Source organism: Eurytemora carolleeae, unplaced genomic scaffold (assembly GCF_000591075.1).
Source record: "Eurytemora carolleeae unplaced genomic scaffold, Eaff_2.0 scaffold282, whole genome shotgun sequence".
NCBI lineage: Eukaryota > Metazoa > Arthropoda > Copepoda > Calanoida > Temoridae > Eurytemora > Eurytemora carolleeae.
The window spans coordinates 292,108-302,405 of record NW_019396282.1 but is presented as its reverse complement, the minus strand read 5'-3'; the positions used below and the strand labels follow the sequence as shown (position 1 = coordinate 302,405).

General features: G+C 30.9%; 1 protein-coding gene across 1 annotated transcript; it reads right to left on the bottom strand.

Annotated features, from left to right (window-relative positions):
* Positions 1-358: 358 nt before the first annotated feature.
* Positions 359-6,910, bottom strand: LOC111700118 (uncharacterized). The gene is made up of 9 exons (XM_023470939.1): positions 6,886-6,910; positions 5,485-5,557; positions 4,457-4,483; positions 3,699-4,021; positions 2,705-2,918; positions 2,326-2,443; positions 1,733-1,784; positions 1,197-1,323; positions 359-1,128 (listed from the first exon to the last, which is right to left on the bottom strand). The coding sequence occupies exons 2-9, from the start codon at positions 5,546-5,548 to the stop codon at positions 956-958; spliced, it is 1,098 nt and encodes a 365-aa protein (XP_023326707.1). The 5' UTR covers positions 5,549-5,557; positions 6,886-6,910; the 3' UTR covers positions 359-955.
* Positions 6,911-10,298: the final 3,388 nt, after the last annotated feature.

Below are 10,298 nucleotides of genomic sequence, written 5' to 3'. Positions count from 1 at the left end.
TTGTCTATGCTGCATAAATTCACAAATTACTTTTATAGAGAAACTGCAATTCAAATCAATTTCTAGAAACAAAAACAAAAATATCTCCATAAAGTGTTAAAGTTCTGAATAGAAAATATTCTTTTAATATCACATGTAAACATATTTTCATTATATTAAGAATGATATTTAAGTTTTTTAAAGTATCGTCTAGCGGCTAAAAGTGACAACTTATAGTTTCAACAATTTCATTAATATTAATGAAAAGTAAAAATATCTTTAAATAATTTGTTTATTTGGACTTGATCCTGATATTTGTAGTAAAATTAAACCTCTAGACCATAATTAGAAAGCATTAAACAAAAACCAAAAAATGATATTTTCTGATTGATTAATTTTATTGAAAATTTAACAGCAAAATATGAATTACATTTTTGATGATCAAATGTTAAAGAACCAATTAGAATTAGTGATTGCTGTAAATTTAGCATGTATTGTAGAAGTAGTAGTAGAAGTAGTCGCAGATATAGTTGTAGAAGAAGTTGCAGAAGTAGTTGTAGAAGTAGTCGTAGATGTAGTCATAGATCATAGATGTAGTTGTATAAGTAGTCAGAGAAGTAGTTGTAGAAGTAGTTGTAGAAGTAGTTGTTGAAGTAGTTGTTGAAGTAGTTGTTGAATTAGTTGTATAAGTAGTTGTTGAAGTAGTTGTAGAAGTAGTTGTAGAAGTAGTTGCATAGAAGTAATTGCAGAAGTAAATGTAGGTGTATAGATGTAGTAGTATTTGAAATAGTAGTTATACAAGTCTCGTCGTTTGTCGTCAACAATACCAGAAGAAGTAGTTGTTTTGTCGTCTTTTAGTCGTCATTATTGTCTTTGTTGTCTTTGTTTTCTATGTTCTAGCGAGTGTAGAAGTTGTAGTTGTGTGTTGTATATTGTAGCAGTTTGAAAACTATCCTTCTAGAATAGTGTTCTACTTCTAAGATTTGAATAAGGGGAAATCCTTAATTTGAGGAAATCTCCTGCTCCTGATCCTGATGCTTTTAGTTGTAGTTACACCAGGAGCAGTGGGTGTTGTTGGGCGAGGACAAACGAAGCATTTATCCACAGCTGACAGAGTGTTTCTTTCAGCCGTTCTGCAGTTAGCAAAAGCTGAAACAAATTGCGTAGAATAAGAATATGTAATTTAAAAACAAAATTTCCTATATTTTGAAAACTACCTTTATTGCAGGCATTTCTCTGCCCCGGCTGTGCTTGTGCAGCTCCTCCATTGGTGGTCAAAAATGCGCAATTTCTTACTTGATCTTTCAAACTTTGAAGTTTACTGTCAGTTGCTGCAGTGCAAAGCTAAAATTAAAATAAGTTGTCTAAACTATCATTTACAAATGTGTCTTTATACTAATTTGCAAGATATGCAGTAAATATTTCATATGGCGTTAAAAAGGAATGGGAACATTTCTTAGAAATGATATCTATAGATTTAAGTCATTTTAGAAAAAAATAGAACATTTTTTTGACATTTATCTGTTTATGAAATTATTTTAATCCATGAATTTCCGTAATATGACATATTTGGTATAAGAAATGTCCTGCTAAGAAATGTTCTGTCATATTTGACATATGGAATTTTCTGCTACGAAATGTCCTGCCTAAGAAATGTCCTATCTATGAAATATGTCCCAACATCAAAATATTTTTTTAAAAGAAAAGACAACATTTATGAAATTTTACAAAAAATATTTAGATATCTATTTACCTCCGTAGCAGTCTTCGCATTGTTCAAGACCATGAGGGATGAATAAAGTTTCCTAAATTTGAACACTAAATAAAAAGGAACTTTGATCGTAATTTCAAGTGGCTCCCCATGCAAATATAGGATTTCAGTTTTCAAAATCTGAAATATTGATAAATAATTCAGACTTGATCAGACAACGCTTTTAATAAAAGGATTGCATTGCCATCTTTGCATGAAGGGATACTTTATATAATTATCAAGCTAACTTTTCAAACTTTTCTGAGCACATGAGCAAATGCATGTTACAGCGCTTGGCCCCCCAAACCTGGAATATTAAGAGTTCCACGCAATTTTTTGTTTGATGTTAACTATTCAAAACTTCAATTTTATTTTTTGTGGAAGTGGGGAGGGGACTCAGGCACATTAATTTTACAATAGCAGGAGATAATTCTATAGTTATATATCCCATTTTGCCAGATGCAACTTGGTTAATACTTAAGTTGGTCGTCTGGTGTTTAAAATACAGTGGAGGGGGGGGGGGGTATGGGGGGATGCAATCTTGAGCTAGGATTGAGCCCTTAGATAGCTAGCTGATTGAGTCTAAAAAGTGGAACCTGAAATCATCTGCTGCTGTTCTGCAGTCTGTTATCAGTTTCAAGTCTTCTGCAGATAAAGTTGTACCACAGGCTTCTGCAATCTTTGTCTCGCATGCTTCCAAAATGGTTGCAGTTTCTAGAATACAATGGTTGCAGTATCTAGAATACAATGGTCGCCGTATCTAGAATATAATATTCCCCCAATCTTCCCTCTTGAAATGTTTGGTATGTTTGCGTGGAGTGCAATTTTTATTTGTGTTTTATTAGCTGAAAAGGAGAAAAAAATAAATAGGGTACAAAGTATCAGAAAGAGTCAAAAAAACTTTCCATTTTTTTCTTTTCCCCAGATCATTGAACATTTCTGAAAACAAATATATTCCCCTACAGAAGTGATTACCTGAAACTGAATCATTTTTGACCGTAGTTCCGGCACAAGTCACATTTTTGGGATTTCCTCCCACACTGCTCAGCAGAATAGCGTAGGAATCCTTAAAGTTGGTTTTCTTCCCATTTTTGCTTTCAATTATACTGTTGGCACTCAGGGCTCTGCCTGCAATCTGATAGAAGTTTCGAGCTTGATTACCAAAGATTCCAGAAAGCTCTGCAAGGTCCTAAATGTTAAAAAATTCTAATCTATGTAATAAAACAAGACATTCATATATATGTTCCCTATAGCCGACCTACGCGCTGGAACGAATGGGCTAAACATTTTTGTGGACATTTTTTATTTTATTTTTTTATTTTTTTTTCCACGGGCAACGCCGGGCCCTTCAGCTAGTTATTTATAAATCTGTAAAGGATTACAAATGGTATGTCCGAACCACTATCTGGATAAAATATGGGGAAAAATGCTTCTTTTCGAAAACTGAGCGTGTAATTTCAAGTGACCCTCCATGCCCGATTTACAACGCTACCTTTGAACAACAATGTAGTTGATACCGTCGTGTTTATGATTAGAAATGTGTTTGATTTCTTCACTGCGCGGCGTTTTCATTAACAAAAATACGCAAGTCTTTTTTGCAGAGAAACCACGAATGAAAATAAATAGTTTGAACGTACAAAAACATGGATATCTATCTTATATGTAACCCTGTAAATCGGGTGTTACCTTTTTTGTTTGAAGGGTCACTATAGATATTAATCTTACAGTCTCTTTACAACATAATTTGCAGCATAATTCCGCAAGTCTCTTTAAGAGAGAACCAACTATTAAGCAAAGTATGGTTTTAGCTGGGGAAAAAATGTAAATTTTATCTATTCTTCATCAGGCAAAGGTTTAAAGGGTATCGGAAACCGAACTTTAAAATTAAAGGTACGTTCAGTTAAAGTTACGTCTAATTAGTACCTTTAAATTGGTGTAATGTATTTTTGTTTATTAATATTTAATTTACCGTAACACATTTTTCCGTCACTGCTCGACTTTCTATTTTCCTATCTTTTTCATTAATCTTTTTCTCCTTAAGCGTTCTATTCATTGATTTTACCCTTTTCTCCTTTTTACTCTTTTTGCCCTTTTTGTTCTTTTTGTCCTTTTCCTCCTTTTTGCTCTTTTCCCCGTTTTTTTTCTTGTTGTTGTTTAGGGTTTTCTTATCTCTTCCAGATTTCTTCTCCGCTCTCTTGACTTCTTCATCTTGGTTTGAATTTCGAACATTTCTTGTCAGTGATTCTAATCCTTTTTCCAAAAAGATATATCCCAATTCAGATCCATTGTCTTCTACATAAAAGTAATTTTTAAAAAGAAGCTGGATTTTTAAGGTAGTGTTCAGTGCACCGGGAGGGGGGGGGGATAGCTAAGTTTTAAGAGAGGAAGATGAAATTTGAACCTTTGGTGGGGCATCGCTCCCTAACCCCCCCCCCCCTTTATTTACTCTCTAATTTTTCATATTTATCAGCAGCCTAATAGTGTCAACCTTTATTATTGACACTTTGGTTAGTAGATAAAGTAGAATCTAAAGTTAAAAATATTAAAGTTATCCCAAATCAGGTTGCAAAGATATAAAGATTAGAAAATAAGAGTTTTTTGATTATGATGATTATCTTAATAGAAACTATCAGGAATTCTAGAACTAGAAATTTTGTGTTTTTAATTTTTTTCAAAAGGTAAAAAATCCCATTTAATAAATAATTTCTTTCTATTTTAAAAACCTACCATTGAGAGCACTTTCAACTGCAGCTCCTGAAACATTAGATAATAATGCTAATGTTAATAATAATAATAACGAAAATATTAATGATAATATTAATATGTAAAATAGTTGAATAAAAATAATAAAAGTTATAATTATGAAATCATTATATTGATCGAAAAAGTGAAGAAAAAAGTATTAACAATATTTGAAATAGAAATCAAAATTAAATTTTGAAAAAATGAGTTTGAATGATGAAAATATAGCTATTGAAAATTTATAGTTAAAAATGTTTAAACTGAAAGTATATTTGCACTACAAATCAACATTCAAGGGACTGTTAGCGAAATTTCAAGTTCCCCTCTATACAGAGGACAATGCTCAATTCACATGACGTATTGTATTTGATATCAATATTTAAATTTTTTAAACTGATTATTATCTGGTGTGGGTTCTCTAAAGAAGTGACTAGCAATGTTCTACTGCAGGAAAACATATAAGAATGATCAGAAATAAATAAAGAAATAATTTCACATTATTGGTGAGATAAGTTTTTCAAGGGTACCATTGTGAATCGGGTGTTGCCATGGATGTAAGGAGTTGGATAACCGATTCCCATTTTTAAGTAAAAAATATTATTCTTTCTTTTCTATTTTAAAATGAATCATCTATAATTATGGTTCTCATTAAAATTGGCTTGCGGATTTGTGCAACAGACAAAGTGAAGGAAAATCAGAAAATTTATTTTAACAAAAAAACGAAAATTTCTTCCTCAATCCCCTTGTACTCATTCGATAAAGGTTTAAAGGATATCTTTATGGATCGGGCTTGTAAAGCTTTAAATTGAAGACTTGTTGACGTAGGTCAAAACTCTCTTTAAATAAAAAATAAAAGATATATTTTTTGATTAAATGTTTTCTTTGAAAAAAATTGTTAATGGGAATCAAAATTAAAGTTTAAAAAATACTATGATAATCTTAAAACAAAACTCTAAAATATCAAAATGTTTGTAACAAATGCAAAAATGAAAAATGAGAAAAATATTTCCTACCGTCAAGAACTGTAGTTTGGATGACAAAGACGACAAAAACTAATACAAAGCTAATGAACTTCATGGGAAAGATCTAAAAATTAAAAACTTTTAAAAAATATTTTACACTGTATACGTTCACATTATTACAGATACAAAATGTAAGTAATAAAAAATAGTCTAATTCTATATTTTTGGAAATTTGAGTTTTCATTACAAACCCAAACTGCAATCTGGTGGTGTAAACCTTTAATATTTTAAACTCAGATTGTTTGATCTGACAGAATTTACATTTGGATATATTAATATCAAGAAACGACATTAGGTTGCAAAGATATATGAATATGAAAATCAGAGTTTGTGACAATAACTCAGTTCTTCTGCTTAAAAAGGTTAACTCCCAAAAAATTTGTTATTAAAAAAATAACAGTTTTCAAAAGCCCTTGACCATGCCATTTCAAATATGCAAAAAAATTTGCAAAATTTAAATAACCTGACTTTTAATCAAGAAAAACTAAAAATGTGCAAATTTCCTTTGACAGATTGTTCGCAAAAAATTTGCAATTTTTTTTCGCAAAACTTGTGCAATTCGTTTCCTCATGTCAAAGGCATTCCAAAAAGCTAAATTTTATCAAAATCTGACAAGTGGAAGTGGGTCAAAACAAAGATTTAGTTTGTTACAGGAAAAAGCAGTTATTCAGGCAGTGTGCCTGAGGACTCAGGCAGTTAGTATTAAAGCCCGGTTTTAGGCCTAAAAGGAGGGCTTTGGGTACGTAGGAAAAGTCGGAAAATTTCTACAGCCTCAGGCCAATACTTTTTGAGTTATGTAAAAAAAACTACAGGGGGGGGGTCAAATTGACCCCCCCCCCCCCAGCAGGAATAGGGTTAAAACAGATTTCATGCAGGCACATTTTAAAATTTTAATTCTTCTAAAAATGTAGTATCTAATGATGTGACATATGTACCACTTTGAACTAGATAGAAAGATATGAGAAGGTCAAAGGAACTGAGTTTTTGTCACAAACTCAACTTTTCTAATCTCTATATCTTTGCTACCCAATGTCGTAGACCTTTTATATTTCAAACTCTGAATTCTGTTAGACCAAATAATCTAAGTTTGAAATATCAAAGGTTACATAATCAGATTGTAAAGATATAGGGATTAGACAATTTGAGTTTGTGACAAAAACTCAGTTCCTTTATGTTACATTACATATACGACTTTTGTGACATAGTTGCTCCTCAAGTTTCGAATTTAAGAAAATCAAATTTATTTATTTATATAATAATATTTTAAAACAATTTTTGTCCTGTCAAAATTACACCAATAAGAGAATTTAAAATGAAAAACATATAAGATTTCAATTCTATATATATAAAGAGTTTAATTAAGTTGTGTGTGGGGAAAACAGTAGTTCCTACCTAGGTCTATCTATATCTGACAAGAAAGGCAATCCATGAATCTTATATGTTAAATCAACACTTGAATAGTTTCTGAAGCCTTGATCTAAATTTATATCATTATAGAAGTTTCATGATTATTATTATCATGAAATTCAACCTTTGCTCGTCAGAAATTATATTACGTCGGTAAGAAATCAAACGTAATTTTGTACGGTTTAGGAGTGGCCGGGGGATGTTAGGCTAGAAAAAATTAGATTTTTTTCCTCAAATTTTTTAAGAAAAGTTTTTTTGTTGCTTCAAGCAACGCCGACCCCTTCAACTAGTCGATAAGAAAATCGCATGTCCTCAAGTTCAATTCACAATAGAACCATTTAAATTTTTTACATTTGTAGCATTTGTTACAAAGTTCTTAAAAAATGTGTTTTTATGATATATTTCTTGATTGTCTCTTTGTAGCATAAATACGCAATTCATTTTGTTAGAGAACACAGAATGGAAACTATCAATAAAACAAGAAAAAAAATTGGTTCTGTGATTTAGATGTTTTTATTCAGTAAAAATATTTTCCCTTTGTATTAAGAAAACGTATTCCTACAAAATTGTATATATAATTATATATATAAACATGTCTTGATATCATTTTTATGCTCCTTTAGCACAAAAGAAATATTTTAAAATAAGAATGTGTACTTAACCGTGTTAGTTGGAACATTTTAAAAGTATATTTAATACTTAATATGAAGTCAATAAAGTAAAAAAACAAATTAATGTGTTTGTCGAAAGAAGAAGGCCATTATTCATCGTTAATACTTAAAACCAAACTAAAGTTTTGATCTTTAAATTTTTATTCAAATATTCAGACAAACACGGTAAAGTAAATTCTATTTTAGAATATTTTGTTTGTGCTATAATGGAACAAAAAAATGAGACATCTTTGTATAGCCAATTATATGTACAATTTTCTAGGAATGTTTTATAACACAAAGGGTAAAAATTTGATTTAACTGCCATTCCTGAATTTAAAAATCTGAATCATTATGTCCATTTTATGAGAAAAATGTCGCTAACACAATTTTTCAGAAACATAAATACGTTATTATTTAAAAAGGCAGTAAGAAACAAGGAAAACTCATGCATCCTTGATCAGACGAGCTTTTCAGGATACCGTTGTGAATCAGGATACCGTTGTGAATCAGGATACCGTTGTAAATCAGGATTCTGTTGTGAATCAGAATACCGTTGTGAATCAGGATTCTGTTGTGAATCAGGATACCGTTGTGAATCAGGATTCTGTTGTGAATCAGGATACCGTTGTGAATCAGGATTCTGTTGTGAATCAGGATACCCTTGTGAATCAGGATACCATTGTGAATCAGGATTCTGTTGTGAATCAGGATACCGTTGTGAATCAGGATACCGTTGTGAATTAGGTCGATACCGTTGTGAATCAGGATACCGTTGTGAATCAGGATACCGTTGTGAATCAGGATACCGTTGTGAATCAGGATACCGTTGTGAATCAGGATACTGAATCAGGATTCTGTTGTGAATCAGGATACCGTTGTGAATCAGGATTCTGTTGTGAATCAGGATACCCTTGTGAATCAGGATATCGTTGTGAATCAGGATACTGTTGTGAATCAGGATACCGTTGTGAATCAGGATACCGTTGTGAATCAGGATATCGTTGTGAATCAGGATACCGTTGTGAATCAGGATAACGTTGTGAACTGAGTTTTTGCCACAAACTCTGATTTTCTAATCAATATATCTTTTAAACGTAATGTCGTAGACTTAAAATACTTCAAACTATAAATTCTGCTAGATCAAACAATCTAAGTTTGAGATAACAAAGGTTTAAACCATTTGGTTGCAGAGATATAGGGATCAGAAAGTTTGAGTTTGTGGCAAAAACTCAATTCCTTTGTTTAATTATTGGTTTGTAAATAGAACAACAAAGTTGGCTTTTATCAAATAAAAACCTAAGAAAAAGGTTTAAAATCAACTAAAATCATTTGTAAAATGAAAAGATTGGGGGGGTTAGAAATTAGGATTTCTTTCAAATACTTTTTTTGGATTATGACTTAAAAAGAGGTTTTAAAAATGAAACATGTAAACAAATGTACTTCTTTTGGATAATTTCTGGTAAAATGTTAACATATGTCAATATTTTAGATTTTGGAAATAATTAATGGCATTTATATTTGAAAACCTACTTTGCTAAATTTTTTACATGCAACAATTTTAGTCATGCAAATACCACAGTTACATCTTTATTAAACATTGAGCAAATTGAAAATCATTTTTAAAACAGGAATAGTAAAATAAAAAAATACTTTTACCGAATTTTTGTTATCAAAAATCAATGGAAACTCATTTTTGAATTAGTTTTACAAAGAATTTTTTAGTTCTTACATGTTTCGTTGTAACAATTTTTTCGTTGTAAATGTTCAAATCAAATTTTGTTCTCTTAGCATAAATGCATGGCTATGCAGAAAAAGCTTGTTACATAAAAAAGGTGTGTGTGGGACATTTTTCCTCTCCCCTTAACCCCCCCCCCCCCACACAATTTGTGTTGCCTTACGCAATTGTGTCAAACTAATTTCTTTAATTAAATCATTTACCCATTGCCTTCGATAAATAATCGAAAATAAGCTGATCTTTTTATATTGGTAATATAAATCACAAATTCAAACATTTTAAACTCGAATGAAAATAAGCAATAATTGTTTAATTAGGATTGTTAAAAAATTGAATTACTTTGAGGTACACATACAGTTCAATTTACCTTCACATTAAAACATATATTAGAAAAGAAATGTATTTGACATTTTCCTTATGATTAATGTTTAAAGCTCAATCAAATGAACGAATTATTAAGTTAATTTCTTTGTTTAAATGATAAAAGAACGGCAGAAGAGATTAGGACAAGCTCCAGAACGGTAAGGTTGGATGAAAACCTATCTCTAAAACTATTATAGAATAAAAGAATATATCTCTTATAAATATCAAACAACTCTCATTTATTTCACACTCTACAAAACAGAAGAGGAAGGTCTAATCTATATATTATACTGAGACGACTGAGTGACCTCGTAGCTCATATAGTTTTGACTTTTTACATTCGTGATACAATCCATCCTTCTCTTACCACCCATTGAACATGAAAACATACAAGCTTGGAAACCCAGCTAAGTTTGGAAAACAAGAGTTCACTGTTTATAGTCAACCCACTAATTTGAGAATTGGTAACCAAGCAAATAACATTTTCGTGGTTCTACAATATTCTCGAATCAAATATTGGCGGCAAATCGGTTCAGGGGTTTATGAGTTATGATCGGAAATCCAAACAAACAGACAAACAGACATTACTATCTTATATATATACATAAATAATAAACAAAATAAATAATAACAACACAGATATAACA

Excerpts from the sequence above, each read along its gene's own strand:
- LOC111700118 (XM_023470939.1), bottom strand. The coding sequence starts at position 5,548 with ATGAAGTTCATTAGCTTTGTATTAGTTTTTGTCGTCTTTGTCATCCAA. Across the intron at positions 4,484-5,484 it reads CCAAACTACAGTTCTTGACG|GAGCTGCAGTTGAAAGTGCT; the intron begins GTAGGAAATATT and ends CTAATGTTTCAG. Across the intron at positions 1,324-1,732 it reads ATGCGAAGACTGCTACGGAG|CTTTGCACTGCAGCAACTGA; the intron begins GTAAATAGATAT and ends TTTTAATTTTAG.